Here is an 18,018-nt window from a genome sequence, read left to right as displayed (position 1 = left end):
GAATCTAGAACTGGGAGGCGGTGTAGTCTATTAAAGCAAAGCGGGCTAGGAATCAGAATGCCTGGGGTCTGTTCTCTACTCAGGAAAGCAGTGACGCCTACTGGTCAGAGCCAGGATTCTCCCCATAGATAGACTTTGCGTGACCAAGTGAATAGCTGCTTTAGACTTGCACTGAAGATTTCATTCAGGACCAAATCTTGAAGGAGATCCTCAAGGAATCCATTTTGAAGCACTTGGAAGAGGAGAAAGTGATCAGGAATAGTCAACATGGATTCACGAAGGGCAAGTCGTGCCTGACCAATCTGATTAGCTTCTATGATGTGGTAACTGGCTCTGTGGATATGGGAAAGTCAGTGGATGGGATCTACCTTGACATTAGCAAAGCTTTTGATACGGTCTTCCACAATATTCTTGCCAGCAGGTTAAGAGAGTATAGATTGGATAAATGGGCTGTAAGATGGATAGAAAGCTGGCTAGACTGTCGGGCCCAGCGGGTTGTGATCAACAGCTCAATGTCAGGATCACGGTCGGTTTCTAGCGGAGTGCCCCAAGGATCGGTTCCAGGACCGGTTTTGTTCAACATCTTTATGAATGACCTGGACGAGGGGATAGATTGCACCCTCAGCAAGTTTGCAGATGACACTAAGCTAGGGGGAGAGGTAGATACGCTGGAGGGCAGGAAGAGGGTCCAGAGTGACCTGGACTGATTAGAGGATTGGGCCAAAAGAAATCTGATGAGGTTCAACAAGGACAAGTGTAGAGTCCTGCACTTGGGATGGAAGAATCCCAGGCATTGGTACAGGCTGGGGATAGACTGACTAAGTAGCAGCTCTGCAGAAAAGGACCTGGGGGTTACAGGGGATGAGAAGCTGGAGATGAGTCAGTAGTGGGCCCTTGTAGCCAAGAAGGCGAATGGCATATTAGGGTGCGTTAGGAGGAGCATTGCCAGCAGATCCAGAGCAGTGATTATTCCCCTTTATTCGGCTCTGGGGAGGCCACATCTGGAGTATTGTGTCCAGTTCTGGGCCCCCTGACTATAGAAAGGATGTGGGCGCCTTGGTGAGGGTCCAGTGGAGGGCAACCATAATGATTAGGGGGCTGGAGCACATGATCTATGAGGAGAGACTGAGGGATTTGGGTTTGTTTAGTCTGCAGAAGGGAAGAGTGAGGGGGGATTTGATAGCAGCCTTCAACTTCCTGAAGGGGGGTTCCAAAGAGGATGGAGAGAGGCTGTTCTCAGTAGTGACAGAGGGCAGAACAAGGAGCAATGGTCTCAAGTTGTGGTGAGAGAGGTCCAGGTTGGATATTAGGAAAAGCGATTTCCCTAGGAGGGTGGGGAAGCACTGGGATGGGTTCCCTAGGGAGGGGGTGGAATCTCCATCCCTAGAGGTGTTTAAGTCTCAGCTTGACAAAGCCCTGGCCGGGTTGATTGAGTTGGGTTGGTCCTGCCTTGGGCCGGGGGCTGGACTTGATGACTCCTGAGATCTCTTTCAGCCCTGGGATTCTATGATTCACACAGGTGTCGGGAGGAATGCCCCATCGGCCGGTACGGCCAGGACTGCAGTCAGTCCTGCGACTGCGCCAACGGGGGACGCTGCTTCCACATCAACGGGGCCTGCCTGTGCGAGGCCGGCTTCTTCGGGAGCCACTGCGAGGAGCGGAAGTGTCCAGACGGCCTCTATGGCTTGGCCTGCCACTTGCCCTGCCTCTGCAGCCTGCAGCACAGTCACAGGTAGGGGTGGCGAGGGGCTCTGCAGGACTGGGCAGACCCACCCGACCATGAGTACTCCCCACCCCCAGTGGATCCTGTATGTAGGACACACCAGCACGTTAGGGGTTAATAGTGCCCAGGTCAATGGGACTGTGGTCCCTATTTCCAGTCCTAAGAGTCTGCTGCCCTCTGCAGGGCGTAAGGGGAATAACATGGCACTGTTGGGGCCTGCAGCTGGTTCTGGAAATGCAGGAGAATCGCCGCTGGGATCCTTGCTCTGGGGGGGTGAAGGCCCATCTCCAGAACCTGCATGCTCTGTGAGGAGTGGGCATGCACATGGCGTGTCCCAGAGCTTTTTTTTTTGGGGGGGGGGTACCCCAGGGGAAAAGTTGTTGAGCAAAAAAAAAAAAAAAAAAAGCAGGGTGGGGCCAGCATTGCCCTTTTAAGAGATGAGGGCCCTTTAAGAAACATGGGCCAGCCATCTATCAGACTGGGAAGTATCGTCGCAAAAAAAGCACTGGGGTATCCAGCTCGGGATGCCCGTGGCCCCTCAGGGCAGTGGCAATCCAGCCCCAGCTGTTCCACAAGGGCCCTCTGATGGGCACGTGTCTCCTTCCCTGTCCATGCCTAGCTGCCACCCCATGAGCGGAGAATGCACCTGCCAACCGGGCTGGGCGGGACTGCACTGCAACGAGACCTGCCCGCAAGGCTACTACGGGGCCAACTGCCAGGAGCCCTGCCTCTGTCTGAACGGGGGGACGTGTGATGGCACCACGGGGCGCTGCCGCTGTGCCCCGGGGTACACGGTGAGTCTGGGGACCAGTCTGCGGGCATTACCTGGCAGCCATGTCCTGGTCATGATAGGGCGTGGGCGAGGGAGGGTTGTCTAGTGGTTAGAGCACAAGGCTGGGTGTCAAGACTCCTGGTCGCTTCATCTCCACAACCATATCTTGGCACTGGAACAAAGATGAGTCGGGGTTTGGAACGGGTGCCATGAGAAGAGAGATTAAAAGGACCGGGACTTTTCAGCTTAGAAGAGAGGAGACTAAGCGGGGATATGATAGAGGTCTATAAAACCATGACAGGTGTGGAGTTGTTCACTTGTTCCCATAACATAAGAACTAGGGGTCAAGAGGGACCAGGTTTAAAACAAACAAAAGGCTGGATTTCTTCACGCAGCGCACTGTTAACCTGTGGAACTCCTTGCCAGAGGATGTTGTGAAGACCACCACTTTAACAGGGTTGAAAAAAGAATTAGATACATTCATGGAGGTTTGGCCCATCAATGGGTGGGTAGGATGGGTAGGAATGTGTCCCTAGCCTGCTTGTCAGAGGCTGGGAATGAGTGACAGGGGATGGATGACTTGATGGTTCCCTGTTCTGTTCATTCCCTCTGGGGCACCTGGCATTGGCCGCTGTCAGAAGACAGGATATGGGGCTAGATGGACCTTTGGTCTGACCCAGTCTGGCTGTCCTTATGTACGCCCTGCTCTGGGAGGAGAGTGAGGACAAGTGGTTAGAGCATGGTTGGCATTGTAGCAACGCACAGAATTTTAGCTCCTTGCACTCTGGGTTGGAGGTTCAGACCCACCCCAGGGCAGCATCTGGTAAGTAGCTGCCCCACCCCCCTTGACTCTACCCCACGCCCATTCTGCCCTTGTGTGTTTGCAGGGGGAGCATTGCTCCAGTTACTGCCCCGCCAACACCTATGGGGTGAACTGCTCCCTGCCGTGTACCTGCAAGAACGCCTTTGCCTGCTCCCCCATTGACGGCACCTGCGTCTGCAAAGAAGGTAGAGGGGGGCGGGCACCCTGGGCATTGCTCACTACAGGGATGGCCTGGCCTGGCGCGGCTCCCCCAGCTCTGGGGGGCTCTAGCTAGGAGGCATGGGGGAGTCAGGTCCCGGCCAGGCCTGGGGAGGCCTTTCCAGTGCAGCCCAGAAAGGTCTGGTCAAGATCTCTCTGTGCCCCGGCTCTGGAGCGTGGGGGCAGGGAGGCTGGACTCAGCCCGGATTCCCCCTCGCCCACTTGGCTCCCGGTGCAGACCTTCTGCCACGCTTGGAGGCTGGCGGGACGTCCCATGCGACCTCTCCCTGCGGGCATGATCCTCCCCTCCCCCCTTCCCGGAGCCCCAGTGTGGATGGTGCAGGAGACCCCCGAGCCGGGGCGTGCGGGAGCCGGGGCAGAGAGCAGGGGCCTGCTGAAAGCTTCGCTCCCCTCTGATCCCCAGAGCTGTCCAGCCATGGGACTGCACTGGCCCAGCATAGCCCCCACAGAGGCTATTGCCTGGGCACAGCGTAGCCCCCCCATAGCCCTGCTTCTCCACCCGTCGAGCTGCCTCTCTGATTCCCACGGATCTGCCCATCTCCTCCCCTCCACAGGATGGCAAGGGGGAAACTGTGCCAGCCCCTGCCCTGCCGGCACCTGGGGTCCAGGGTGCAACCAGACCTGCCAGTGTGCCAACGGCGCCACCTGCAGCCCCGTCAGCGGGGCGTGCTCCTGCGCGGCTGGCTGGCATGGCAGCCGGTGCCAGGAGCCCTGCGCGGTAAGTTCCCACGCCACCCTGGGATCTCGGCCGTCTGTGGATAAAAAACGGCAATCATTCGCCTCCCGGGCTAACCGACTGACTGGGGAAGTCACGCACTGGGGGTTACGGATCAGACCGGAAGTGGGGAAATTAGACCAAATCTGGCCCTGGTTTGCTGGATCTGACCCCCGAGGTGCAGGGAGCTGGCGCTGGCACTCAGCCCTGTGGCCTCTTCCACGGGGCTGGGGCACCCGCTCTATACCTCCTGCCCACACCCCCTATCCCTAGGCCGTTCCTGCAGCCCCACTCCTGCCCACACCGCAAGCCTGTTTCCCGACAGCCCCCTCCCACACACTGAACCCTCATTTTTGGCTCTACCCAGAGTCTAGGGGGGCCCACAAAACCTACTAGCCTACCAGGCTCTGGTGTGCGAGGAGATTGTGGGGCAGGTCTTTCTGCTTCTGTGTTGGGGGCCGGTCAGTGAGGTGGTTTTGGTTTTTGGTGGGGGGGGCAAAAAGGGGGGGTGCGTCCCACTTTTGTGTGGTCCCCGACTGATTTTCCTGTGGGTCAGTGGCCCCCAACCCTAAAAAGTTTCCCCACGCCTGGATTAGACCATGTCCCTTTGGGAAGCAGGGGAGGCGTGGATTAGATGGTTTGCACTGGTAGGGCAGAGAGGGGATAGGTCAGACCCTAAGCACTGAGAGGGTGAGGGTGTGGGTTCGGCGGAGGAGGCTTGAGCTGGGGTTAGATCCGTGCACCAACAGGATGGGACCAGGGAGGTTGTTCTGGTTAAAATCACACACACACACACACACACACACACACACACACACACACACACTTAAAATCTCTCTCTCTCTCTCACACACACACACACACACACACACACACACACTTAAAATCTCTCTCTCTCTCTCACACACACACACACACACACACACACACACACAGAGTTAAAATCTCTCTCTCTCTCACACACACACACACACACACACACACACACACGGTTAAAATCTCTCTCTCTCTCACACACACACACACACAGTTAAAATCTCTCTCTCTCTCTCTCTCTCACACACACACACACACACACACACACACACACACACACACACACACACCATTATTCCAGTTGCATTCTCCTCTCGCTAACAGAGCGGTGCCTACGGCCCTGGCTGCAGCGGTCAGTGTGAGTGCAGCCACGCGGACGGCTGTGACCCCGTCACGGGACAGTGCCATTGCCTGCCCGGGTGGAAAGGTGAGGGGGCGAGGTGGGAGGCAGGGATCTAGGGAGGGGGGCGGGGGCAAATTCTGTCCATATGGCCAGCTCCTAATGGCAACCAGAGCATCTCGGGGCACCTCTCTGCCAGGATAATGCATGACTTTCGTGGGCGTGGCTGGGTCAGGGAACAAAGGGGCGGTACTCTCCAGGCTCCACCCACAACACAAGCTCCACCCACTGGATTTTCCTAAGTGAAGCAAAATAAAGTAATGGGGCTCGCCCGAAGGCACCTGTGCATGGCACCGAAGGGAGATGGACCAATGCCAACCCGAGGCCTTCCCGCTCCATTCTTAGCGAGCGGCCTTGACCTTGAAAAGACCTCCCGCCGGCATCTGCCATGACTCAAAGGAGGGCGGTTCACACCTTCCCCAAACCTCATCCCGGCAGGCTCCCCCTCCGCCTCGGCTGCACTCGGCCTTCGCAGCCAGATGGCAGGAACGTGAGGCCCGGAGAGAATTACACCAGGACTTGGGGCAGTAGCGGCCCTCAAGCCGTGCCTGCTGGCGAGCCAGCCAGCCCCCCAAACTGGAGCTCTCGTGTATGGACAGAACTTGAATTGTGAACTGCGCTGGCGTTAACGCGGCAGGGAAGAGATGCTTCTGGAGTCTGATTGGTGGGAGCGGAGCTTCAGAGAGGGCCCTTCCTGGGTCAGCTCTGGGCTGGGAGACCATAGGGTCTGCAGAGAGTCGTATAGTGACTCAGTTTCCCTCTCTGTAAAGTATGAACAGTGACACAGGCATCCCTGACAGCCTGGGGTGTGAGAGGTTTTATTCCTCTGTGGAGGGGGGGACTGGGTCGCGCTAGTGTTTCCTGTAAGCTGGGCACTTGTACGGCTGCTCAGGAGAGAGTCCAGTGCCACCCTGCTGATTAGCAGAGCACCCACAGCTAGTTTTTTGTTTCTGTGTGTGATGCACATTCTCACATATCTCGGTGCACATACAATTATTCCACAGCTGGATAGAAATGAATAGAGAGAGCACTGGTCATCGCTGGGACACTAGGGCCCACCTCCCATGTGGGGAGGAGGGGTCCTCACTGACAGAGCACCTGTGATGTAGCGGGGACTGTATTCACTCTTGGGGTATGTCTACACCTCAATGTAGGCATTCGAACTTGCAAATGAAGCCCGGGATTTAAATATCCCAGGCTTCATTTGCATGTTCCCGGGCGCTGCCATTTTTAAATGCCCCGTAGTTCGAACTACCTGCCTGCGGCTACACGCAGCACAGACTAGGTAGTTCAAATTAAAGCTCCTAATTCGAACTACCGTTATTCCTCCTGCTTTTATTTATATCATAAGAACATAAGAATGGCCGTACTGGGTCAGACCAAAGGTCCTTCTAGCCCAGTATCCTGTCTGCCGACAGTGGCCAGCACCAGGTGCCCCAGAGAGGGTGGACCGAAGACAATGATCAAGCGATTTGTCTCCTGCCATCTCTCTCCAGCCTCTGACAAACAGAGGCCAAGGACACCATTTTATCCCCTGGCTAATAGCCTTTTATGGACCTAACCTCCATGAAATTATCTAGCTTCTCTTTAAACTCTATTATAGTTCTAGCCTTCACAGCCTCCTCTGGCAAGGAGTTCCACAGGTTGACTACACGCTGTGTGAAGAAGAACTTTCTTTTATTAGTTTTAAACCTGCTACCCATTAATTTCATTTGGTGTCCTCTAGTTCTTCTATGTAGGGAACTAATAAATCACTTTTCTTTATCGGCCCTCTCCACACCACTCATGATTTTATAGACCTCTATCATATCCCCCCTCAGTCTCCTCTTTTCTAAACTGAAAAGTCCCAGTCGCTTTATATAATATATATATATATATATATATTTATATATTATTTTTGAAAAAGGGGTACTTTATTAAAAAAAAAAGAAAGGTTGAGAAACACTGAGATAACACCTTGCCCAGGAATCTGAACAAAAGACGGGGTGGGGCTGCCTAGACAGATGGGACCAGTTGCTGGGAGTGTGAGTTTCGTTTTCAGCTGGCTTAGGGAGAAGGGAGTATAGCTGTCTTGGGGGGCAGGGCAGGGGCATAGAGTCCTGGCTCTGGGCCCCCCTACTCATAAGATGGATTGTCCCGAATGCTCCTGGCTCCTGTCACAACCAGTCTGTGCTACGCTGTGTCCCTGTCAATGAATAACCCTTCCGTTCTACTTGCTGGCTTAGGGCCCCGTCTGGCTGTGAGTGGGGGTGCAGTGCCGGGTGACTCCTCCGCACTCCGTGACAGCACCGTGTTTCTTGTCTTGGCCCCTCCCCAGGGTCCCGCTGCAACCTGGTCTGTGCGGATGGCTCCTGGGGGCAGCGCTGCAGCCAGCCCTGTGCCTGCAAGAACGGAGCCACCTGTTCCCCGGAGGACGGGAGCTGCAGCTGTGCGCCCGGGTACCGCGGCCCGGCCTGCCAGCGCCGTAAGCACCGAGGATGCTGCCCGGAGCCGGCTGGGGGGAGGGCGAGGGGGGTCCTGCTGCTTCCCACCATGACCGATTACACTGGCTGGGCTGCGAGCCAGCCTCCCGCTGCGCCAGAGCCAACCAGAGCCTGTGGCTCAGGTGTGACTGGCCTGCGAGCTGGCACCAGCATCCGTCTCTCCCAGGGCTGATTTGGGTGCAGCAGGCGGGGTGGCGGCAGAGGCCTCTGCATGGACGTTCTAGGTGCCCAGTGCAGCTGCCGAGGGTTTGGGAGATGGATGCATGTGAGGCCCAACCCCGCATCTCTGCTCCCCTGGAGGAACGAGACAGCCACATGGGAACGCCCCAGCCCGTGTGCCCCATGACCTGTGAGTGCTGTCTCCACTGCCCTGTTTGGACAGCCCATGAACAGGGCCGGTCGGTGCCGATTCTGGTGATGGCTTTGCCTCCTTCCCACCAGGAGCTGGGCTGAGGCCCAGCAAACTCGTGTCACCTAAGCAGCCGGGGCCAAGTTAGGGATAATACGACCATAATCCCCCACCCTCACCCCATCCTTCCATTTCTTCTCTTTGCCACAGCCTGCCAGCCCGGGCGCTACGGCAAGAAATGCGCAATGTCCTGCCGATGCGCCAACCACTCCACCTGCCACCACGTGAACGGCTCCTGCGACTGCTTTCCCGGGTGGACGGGCAGCGACTGCTCTCAGTGTGAGTCCCCTCCTCTGCCAGGGAGCGTCCCAGCTCGCAGGCAGTACAGGTCAATGGGGAATAAGTTGTAGGGGATTAGTAGAAATACGGGCACAACAGGGTCCCCGGGACTATTATCTGGGGGACCTGCAAGCTCCGCCAGCCCCCCTAATGCAGGTTTCTGCCACTTGAGCTAAAGGAAATCTGCTGGTAGCAGTAGTAGGACTCTTACCCTGTGGGCCACCAGCAGGGGGCGATGGGCTCTCACACAAATAGTAGTTCATCTGGGAGGAGATCTGGGAAGACCAGCTTCCAGAGCCGGGTGCACAATGGGACTGACAGACGCCTCCTCTCCTCTGCAGCCTGCCCACCTGGCACATGGGGACTGGCTTGTGGTCAAACCTGCCAGTGCCCAAACGGAGGCCGGTGCAGCACCGTGGATGGCACCTGCTCCTGCCCAGCTGGCTTTACCGGCAGAGACTGCTTGGAAGGTAAGGGCTGTGCTGGGAGGGGGCCCGGGTGTCACATGTACCCCATGCAGACCTCACCCGCTTGGTTTCTTTGTAGGCTGCCCCATGGGGAGCTACGGGGAGAACTGTGCCCAGACCTGCCGGTGCCAGAACGAAGCTCAGTGTGACCCGGCTAGCGGCAGATGTCTGTGCCCTCCCGGGTACACCAGCGCCCACTGTGAAGCCAGTAAGCTGCCAAGCCAGTGAAATACCATGGGGAATGCAAAGGGCTACATCACGGCCCCACGGCCCATTGGTGCACCACTTGCAGCGCCCACTGGTGGCAGAGGGGGGCATCACACCCCCCACAGGACTTCTGGGCAGGTCTTGAGGGAAGAGGATTGAGACATGTGTGACAAAACCCAGGGATTTGGGTTAATACGTAAATTTTCCTGGGGAATGTCCAATTTGAGTTAATTGGGGAGGAGGGGGGCAGTTCATTGGAAAAACAGAAATTAGGAAAAAACTGGGTGTTGGCCACTGAAATGCCCCTAAAATATTGGCCAAACACCTGTCTGTTTTCACTTTGTTTCTGATCATTGAAACTCAAAATAAAATAAAATAAAATAAAATAAAATCATTTTTCAGCCACAATGTTTTGGGTTGGGAGTTTCCAGATTTTGCATGGATTGAAAACCCAGAAACTTGGAAGAAAAAATGTGACTCGGATGTTTCATTTGTGTGTGGTTCATCCAGACATGTTGCTGGAACAAATATCATTTCCCAAACACCTCTAATATTGGCTTAGACTAGGGATGTGAATGGGTAACCGGTTAGCCTGTTACCAGGTAAGCATCACCCTTATGGGGTGATCCTACTGGTACCTGGTTAACCGGCAACCCAATGGGACCAGGACCTGGGAGCCCCATGGGTCTAGGAGCCAGAAGCCCCACTGGGGTCAGGAGTTAGAAGCCCCAAGGGGCCATGAGCCTCATGGGGCCAAGAGCCATGAGCCCCATGGGGTTGAGAGCCAACAGCTCCACAGGACCAGGAGCTACTGACCCTGAGGAGCTGCCAGCCCTGACTGCGGGATCCCACATATTGTTTAACCGGTTAACTGATTACACAGGATTTTACATCCCAGGTTATACGGACCAGTGATTTCCTCCAATAGGCAGGAGGTGGGATGTTGAGCTGTATGGACCATAAGGCTCCTGCAGGAGAGCTGGAGGTGGGGTCCAGGGCTGTATAGGGTTGCCAGGTGTCTGGTTTAAAGGCACAGTGACTTTTTTTTTTTTTTTTTTTTTTTGCTTAACTTTGGTCCCCTGGGTTTTTGGTTTTTTTGTTGCTCAACCAATTTTTTTCCCTGCCATGTGTCGGGATTTTTTGTGTGAAAGTATCTGGCAACTCTAGGGCTGTATGGGCCACTGGTCTGCTCCCAAAGATCCAGAGGGGGCATATGCAGCAATATGGACCATGATCTGGCCCTGCAGGAGGTGGGCTGGCACCCTGCTCAGCCTGGTCTGCCATTGAGGGAGGCGGGGCACTGCACTGGAGGGCCACCCGTTGAGGTCTTGTGCCATGCCGGAAATCCAGCCTCGTGCTCCTCGGGACCGGCCTTTCTCTTCCTCTCCCGGAACCATCCGGTGGGACGGCCCATTCCTCCCAGCCCCCTTCGCCCCACGGAGGCTAACCCTGGCCCTTTTGTGCCCATGGCAGAGTGTCCCACTGGCACCTTTGGACCCAGTTGCCTGCAGGTCTGCGAGTGCCTCCACAATGCCACCTGCCACCACACGACGGGACGCTGCCAGTGCGAGCCAGGCAGGAGCGGGGCCCAGTGTGAGACATGTGAGTGAGTGTGTAAGGGGCTGGGGGCCAGCACGCGTGGGTTCTGTCCCCGGCTCTAGAACGAGACTGGGGTCCAGTTGTTACAGCAGGGTGGCTGAGTGAACTAGGAGCCAGGACTCCTGGGATCTATCCCCAGCTCCAGAGGGGGAGTGGGGTCTAGTGGTTAGAGCAGGGTGGGTGGGCTTGGAGCCAGGACCCCTCGGTTCTGTCCCCAGCTCCAGGAAGGGCTGGGACCTGCTGGGTTGTAACAGGCAGGGAAGTGCTAGGAGCCAGGACTCTAGGGACCTGTCTCTAGGGGCACCACTCCAGGTGGGGAGTGGTGTCTAGTGGTTAGAGTAGGGTGGGTGGGCTTGAAGCCAGGACCCCTGGGCAGGAGATCTGATTCCTTCTCTCCTCTCGGCATGCAGGGAACGCCGAGCACCCTTTCACCATGGTGCCAGCCATGCCGATGGGGTACAGCTCCCTGGGGGCCATCATTGGCGTCATCGTCCTGGTGATCCTGCTTGTCGTGCTGCTGGTACTTTTCGTGGGCTACCGGCATTGGCAGAAAGGCAAAGAGAACCGTCACCTGGCTGTGGCCTACACCTCGGGGCGGACGGACAGCTCGGAGTACGCGGTGCCAGGTGAGGGCATGGCAAACTCACCCCTGCTCTCTGCCACATCTCGGAGACCCCCATGGTCTCTCACCCCATCGCACTAGGCTTAGCATGGGAAATCCAGTCGGAGCCTGGCACAGGGTGGGGGAGAGACGCACGGCACCATGCAGCCACTGGGGACAGCTAGACCGATATCGGTCGGGGCTCCCAGAGATTTTGGCCTCACTCTGTCTGTCTGTCTGTCCGTCCCGCCAGACGTCCCACCCAGCTACACCCACTACTACTCGAATCCGAGCTACCACACCCTGTCGCGGTGCACGCCGGCCTCCCCCGCCCGCAGCAGCCAGGACAGGGCCAGCTCCCTCAAGGTAAGCCCCAGCCCCAGCCGTGACACTGCTCCTGGGAAGTTCCCAGCTTTTCATTCTCCGGAACCCTGGGGATGGGCAGAGGAGAGACACCCCTCCAGCCCCTCCCCAGGAGGCAGGGTGGTTTTTGAGCCCATCGGAGAGTGTGTGTGGATTTCAGAGGACTTTGAAGAGGGGAGCCCAACTTTACTTCCAGCTTGGAAGGGCCACTCCAGAATGCAGGGTTCTTCACGGACACATGGACCGACCCTGCGGTTCCCTAAACACTGGCCTGGCAAAGGGGCCAGCGCCCGTCTCTGCCGAGCTGGATCCCATGGGCGGGGGGCAGTAGGACATGGCTGATTCCACCCCTTGTTTCGGCCACAGGCGCCCTGCAACCAGCTGTTCCCCAACATCAAGAACATGGAGAGGGAGCGGCTGGGGGCCTACGGGCCTGACTCCAACGCCACGCTGCCCGCTGACTGGAAGCACCATGGGGTGCCGGTGCTGAAATCCCGGCAGCTGGGTAAGGGGGCAGGGGAAGGCGCCCCAGTTCTGCGCTGGGCCTGGCGTCTAGGCTGGGCTAGGCTTTAGGAAACGCAGTGGGGGGAGGGTCTCATGCTCAGGACAGAGTGGGGCTGTGGGCTCTGTTCCCAGCGCAGGACGCCTGCGTTCTTTTCCCGTCTCCGGGAAGGCAGGTGGTTAGAGTTCGTAGTTCGAGAAGGAGAGTGGGAAGTAGAGGAGGCCTCAGGCAGTGCCCTGCTGGCGTTCTATGCCCATGTGCAGGCTGACTTGTCCTGTGCACCAATAGGGAGGGGGTGTATCACAGAACAAAAGTCATTCCACACCTTGACTGTGGCAGAGGTGAGGCCGAGGGGCTAGGAGGTGGGAGGAGGCTCAGGGCTTGGGGTGCGATGTGAGGGCTCTGGCTGGGGGTGTGGGCTCTGAGGAGGGGCTGAGGATATAGGATTTGGGGTACAGACTGCCCCAGGGAGCAGCAGCTTGGAGTCAGGGAGGGGCTACTTTCCTCCAGCCCGGGTGGGTCCAGGCTAGGCTGGGTGGGGCTAAGGAAGGGACACAAGTCAGGGGCAGCCTAACCCCAAACCCGACATCCTCAGCCCCACCTCAGAGCCCACACCCCCAGCCAGAGCCTCATGGGCTGGGCATCATGGCTGGGGGGGGGGGAGGTGCCCCCTCCCCCGCTCCAGCAAGGAGAACCACCGGGGCACCTCAGTGCTGGGGCCGGCAGGGGGAGGCCCGGAGCCCGTGTGTGTTAGGTAGCGGCTGCGCAGCTTAGAGGGAGCTTGGGCCTCACCCCCTGAGCGGGCAGACGCAGCCCCCAGCCTCTTGCAGGGCGCCCCCTGGTGGCTCAGGGAGGCAGCACAGGGTGGGGAGCTAGAGGGTCCGTCTGTCCCGCAGCCTCACGCTCGCCCTCCCTTGGCAGGGGGCAGCCACATGGGCCGCAGCTGCAGCTACAGCAACAGCCTGGGGAAGTATTACAGCAACGGTGAGCATGGCTGCGCCCTCCAGTGGGGAGCCCTTACAGGGGGCCACAGTGCATGGGGGGAAGGCAGGGTGATGGGTCCCTCAGGCGTGCTCTTGGCTTGGGCCCTCTTTCCCTGGGGTTGGGGTCCAGGAGGGGCTGGGAGGGGGGCGTGGCACCTTGCTTGTCAATGAGGGAGCGAGGGGAAATGGGGAAGGTAAGCTGGGAGACCTTAACGGAAACCCCGCCCCCTTCGCTGCAGTGCTGAGGCCATGTCTCAGTGCGCCACCAGGGGGCGCTGTGGGAGTGGGGTGAGGAACTCAGTAGGGGGCGCTCTCTCCTTGCGCTCAGTGCTGAGCCCATGTCTCCGTGCGCCACCAGGGGGCGCTGTGGGAGTGGGGTGAGGGGCTCAGTAGGGGGCGCTCTCTCCTTGCGCGCAGTGCTGAGCCCATGTCTCCGTGCGCCACCAGGGGGCGCTCTGGGGCTCAGTGTAGCGCCAAGGGGGGCTCTGTGGGAGTGGGGGATCCAGTAGGGGGCACTCTCCCCACTGAGTTGCCACTGGCCCTGATGCCTGAGCGTATTCTAAGCGCGGCTTTGTGCTTCGGGGGCAACAGGGCTGGGCCTGGCCAAACGGGGGCACTGCTGCAGAGTTGACACCCCCAGGCTTAGCCATGGCAGCCCCCAAAGCCCGAGACCAGGGTGCAAGGTGGCTGGATTGGCTTTGGAATAAGCTCCCCCAATCCGCCCCTGCACGCTGCCCATGGGCCACTGCCCTGCCCAAGTGGGATGCCCCGGGGGGAAGACGAGAGCTGGGTGTCCATCCAGCCCTTGGTCTCTTTGCTGAGGCCTCTGGCAAAGGGCCCAGTCAGCAGCCACTGCAGAGAGAGCCAGCAAACTCCTGTCCTCCCGGCTGCCTGGCTAGTCCCCCTTCCTGTATTCACCCGCCCTCCCTTTGCTGCCCCCCCCCGCCCGCCCTCCAGACTACATCAAGGAGGAGGCCCTGCGCGCCAGCAACAGCTCTCTGAACAGCGAGAACCCCTACGCCACCATCAAGGACCTGCCCCTGCTCATGGCCAAGCCCTCGGAGGGCAGCTACATGGAGATGAAGTCCCCCGTGAAGCGAGAAATGTCCTACGCTGAGATTGGGATCTTCGAGGAGCCAGCGGCCGGCTCCGAGGCTGAAGGTAGAGTTCGGCACGGTGACGGGCTGCGGGCCCTCAGGTCCCATGTGCTTTGCAGTGAGGCCAGAGGATGAATGGGGGGGAGGGGTTGGACAGGCCATTCAAGGGTGCTAGACTTGCATTTCAGGGGCAACGCTGACTGGGATCGGGGGCCCCCTTGGGGCTGGGCGCTGCCCAGACTCCGGACCACGATCGGGGCCCCCTCATGCCAGGAGCTGCCCAGACCCCAACAATCCCCTCTGCAGACCCTTTCACCGGTGCCTTTGGTAATGCCCTTGTCTTTCTCCTCCCTCTAGAGAGTTGCCCCCCGGGGGCAGAAGGTGTGTCTCCAACAGCCTCCAGCGTCCCCCCCAACCACTACGACTCCCCCAAGAACAGCCACATCCCCAGCCACTACGACATGCCCCCAGTCCGGCACTATCCCCCATCCCCGCCACTCCGGAGGCAGGCCCGGTGAGGAGCCCCCTGGGTATTGTGTCTCTCCATCCGTCTGCCCATCCTCTCCCTGCTGTCTCTGTCCACTCTCCCAAGGGAAAGGTGGAGGACTGACTCCAAATTCCAGCAGAAGGAGAGCTGTGTCAGGAACGTGGATGGCCCTTTACTGGCACCTCCCTGGATTCACCCAGAGTCTCTTCGTCTTCGCCAGCTCAGCTTTGTACAATGCCACAACCACTAAGAACTGGGGAGGGGGTGGGGGAGGAACTGGAGCTGTTGCCTCAGCCTTCGGAACCTGTGATGTTCGCACCTGGCTCCTGAGCCTTCATCCGTAGAGTGGACATAAACGTGACACCTTGGTGTTGGGGCGCAGAACGGCAGGCGATCCCATGAGTTTCCCCCCAAAGAGACTGATAAGCAGTGGTCCCTGTAAGCTGAGGCCCAGCTGATTAGCAGAGCACCCACAGACAGCAGTATATGTGTCTACTGGTGGTGCACATTCACATATTCCTTGACGCATGTAACAAAAGTTATTCTGCACATGCATGGGAAATATTGGCAGGCATGCTGCTGCTAACCCAGCAGGGCAGCTGCAGATGCTGCGTAGCAGGAAGGGCTACCTTCCAACAGACTCAGTACCCCAGGACTGGATCCTGGCAGCCCAGAAGAGGCATGGTTGGGAGGTGAGGTGCCGCCGAATTCTGCTCCCAATCCTGATTCCAGCCTACAGAGGGGGGGATGGGCTTTCGGCTTGGCCTTGATCTGCACCTTGGCTCAGCTCCCAACCCCCTGCCTGATTTCATCCTGTCCCGAACCCCACAGGGTATGAGCCGCAGGGGACATGTGTGCGCTGTTAGGGAGATTGGCAGCTATGAGTCCAAACTTCCCCACCATTCAAGCCCTGCCAGAAGCCCCCATCACTCTGAGGCCACAGCGTTCAGAGCACCCCTTCCTATGTCAGGCACATTGCCTCCACCATGTGCAATATACTGGCCTAATGTTTGGGAGCGGCCTTCCCATCCTGCTCGGGGGGAGCGCTAGGATCTGTGTAGCCTGGTCGATGCAGCTCCAGTGTGCATGTAAATAAAGATATTGTTGTTTTTAATCTGTGTAGCTGTCTGGTTTTTGGCTCAGCTACACCCGGATGCTGGGACAGTCAACAGGCATCAGGGCAGGGTAGTGAGATTAAATGGGACCTGGGGTGAGCAAAAAGACGATTCTCAAATGTCACCCTTTGGAGAGGAGGGGATGGGGGTGTGTGTGTGTGTTTCAGTTCCAATAACTAACCAAAAGTGTGGGCTGTTGTGCTAGGTCAGTGGTCACCAAGCAGTCAATCAGGAGCTACTGGTAGATCTTGGAGCCTCTGACAGATGATCCTGACTTGTTTGGCCAAGAGGCTGTCAAGCACAGCACCTTCCCCCACGGCTGTGCATCTCCTGCCCTTTGCCTTGAAGCTGCCTCGCCCCATCTCCCCTCCCCCCCGGGAGCCTCCTGCTTGATGGGCAGGGGAGGGAGAGGAGGGTGCTGATGTCAAGATGCCCCCTTCTCCCAATCTCCACAGAGCAGAGAGGGGGCACAACAGGGCTTGGGGTGGAGGGAGTTTGCGGGCTGCTTTTGGGAGTGGTGCAGGGCCAGGGCATGAGTGAGCCTGCCTCAGCCCCACTGCACCACCACCCAGGAGCCACCGGAGGTGAGCAGTCGGAGCCCACATCCTGAAACCCTACCCCAGTCATGGACCTCTTCCTGCACCCCAAACCCCTGCCTGAGTGTCCCTGCATCCAAACACCTTGCCAGAGCCTGCATCACCCCTCCAGCACCCCGACTCATAGACTTTAAGGTCAGAAGGGACCATTATGATCATCTAGGCTGACCCCCTGCACAGTGCAGGCCACAGAATCTCACCCACCCCTCCCAGAATAATCCTCTCAGATATTGAAGCCTTCAAATACTTTGAAGACCCCAAGATGCAGAGAATCCTCTAGCTGTGATCTGTGCCCCATGCTACAGAAGAAGGCGAAAAACCTCCAGGGCCTCTGCCAATCTACCCTGGAGGAAAATTCCTTCCCGACCCCAAATATGGCGATCAGCTAAACCCTGAGCATGTGGGCAAGACTCACCAGCCAGACACCCAGAAAGTTCTCTAATAATTCCTGCCTGCCCCAAGATCAGATCAGAGCCCCTCTCGCACTCCAACTCCCTTAATCCAAGACCAAAGCCTGCACCCCAACCTGCTGTCCCTGCCTGGTGAAAGTGAGGGCGGATAGGGGAGGGATGGAGTGAGCAGGGGCGGGGCCTCGGCAAAGGGGCACAAGTTAGGTGGGGCAAGGCTATTTGGGTCTGAGGTCGATCTTGGATTTTACTTAAATTAAAAAAGTGATCTCATGCTTATAAAAGTTGGAGACCACTGTGCTAGGTGCTGTACATACAGCATGAGCGACAGGCCCTGATTCAAAGAGCTGACACTCCAAAGAGACATGAGTGTATAAATGGGGAAACTGACGCTTGCTGTCAATCACACATCTAGGGCCAGTAGCAGAGTCAGGAGCAGAGCCCAGCGTCCCCATGCAGTGCTTTAACTTCAAGCCTATCCTGGGAATATAGGCAAACTATACGGAGGGAGGGAGGTAGGACATACATTTTTCATTGCGGTGCCATTACTGCCTCGACAAGGGAGACAATCTTGCCCAGCAGGTAGAGCACAGAACCAGCAGTCCTGGGGGCTGCTCCCGGTCCTGCCACTGTTTGGATCGGTGATGTTTGTTGGGTCTCGCCAGTGCTCTATGCCTCAGTTTCCCCATCTATGTAATGGTGAGACTGATAGAGACAGGGCAGGAACTGTTCCAAACCATTGCAATCCATGTTGCACATATCACTGGATTTCTTACTAGCTGGTGGTAAAGGGGGAGGACTATTACACCTTACCAGACTACCTCTGCCAGGTAGCCCCTCCACACATGCACACACCTTGCACTGATTGGGGAGGGATAGCTCAGTGGTTTGAGCATTGGCCTGCTAAACTCAGGGTTGTGAGCCCAAACCTTGGGGAAGCTATTTGGGGCAAAAA

At 57.6% G+C, this 18,018-nt stretch overlaps 1 protein-coding gene across 3 annotated transcripts in view; it reads left to right on the top strand.

The window, feature by feature from the left end:
• The window catches only part of PEAR1 (platelet endothelial aggregation receptor 1), a 68,432-nt gene extending 52,373 nt beyond the window's left edge, over positions 1–16,059 (top strand). For 2 of the 3 annotated variants that reach the window (XM_075908484.2, XM_075908485.2), the window contains exons 9-24: positions 1,520–1,732; positions 2,343–2,517; positions 3,383–3,503; positions 4,092–4,255; positions 5,393–5,495; positions 7,786–7,932; positions 8,511–8,639; positions 8,981–9,109; positions 9,186–9,314; positions 10,787–10,915; positions 11,323–11,538; positions 11,767–11,879; positions 12,243–12,381; positions 13,300–13,362; positions 14,319–14,522; positions 14,816–16,059. In XM_075908484.2, coding sequence (XP_075764599.2) covers positions 1,520–1,732; positions 2,343–2,517; positions 3,383–3,503; positions 4,092–4,255; positions 5,393–5,495; positions 7,786–7,932; positions 8,511–8,639; positions 8,981–9,109; positions 9,186–9,314; positions 10,787–10,915; positions 11,323–11,538; positions 11,767–11,879; positions 12,243–12,381; positions 13,300–13,362; positions 14,319–14,522; positions 14,816–14,976 — 2,335 coding nt within the window. In that variant the 3' untranslated portion in view covers positions 14,977–16,059. The remainder of the gene's footprint in view (positions 1–1,519; positions 1,733–2,342; positions 2,518–3,382; positions 3,504–4,091; positions 4,256–5,392; positions 5,496–7,785; positions 7,933–8,510; positions 8,640–8,980; positions 9,110–9,185; positions 9,315–10,786; positions 10,916–11,322; positions 11,539–11,766; positions 11,880–12,242; positions 12,382–13,299; positions 13,363–14,318; positions 14,523–14,815) is intronic. The other variant, XM_075908486.2, reaches the window with a different exon arrangement.
• The last annotated feature ends 1,959 nt before the right edge of the window (positions 16,060–18,018 follow it).

This window comes from Pelodiscus sinensis, chromosome 22 (assembly GCF_052426305.1).
Source record: "Pelodiscus sinensis isolate ZL-2025 chromosome 22, ASM5242630v1, whole genome shotgun sequence".
In the NCBI taxonomy this organism is placed as follows: domain Eukaryota; kingdom Metazoa; phylum Chordata; order Testudines; family Trionychidae; genus Pelodiscus; species Pelodiscus sinensis.
Note: the sequence above shows the minus strand (reverse complement) of the source record. Positions and strands in the feature narration are given on the sequence as shown.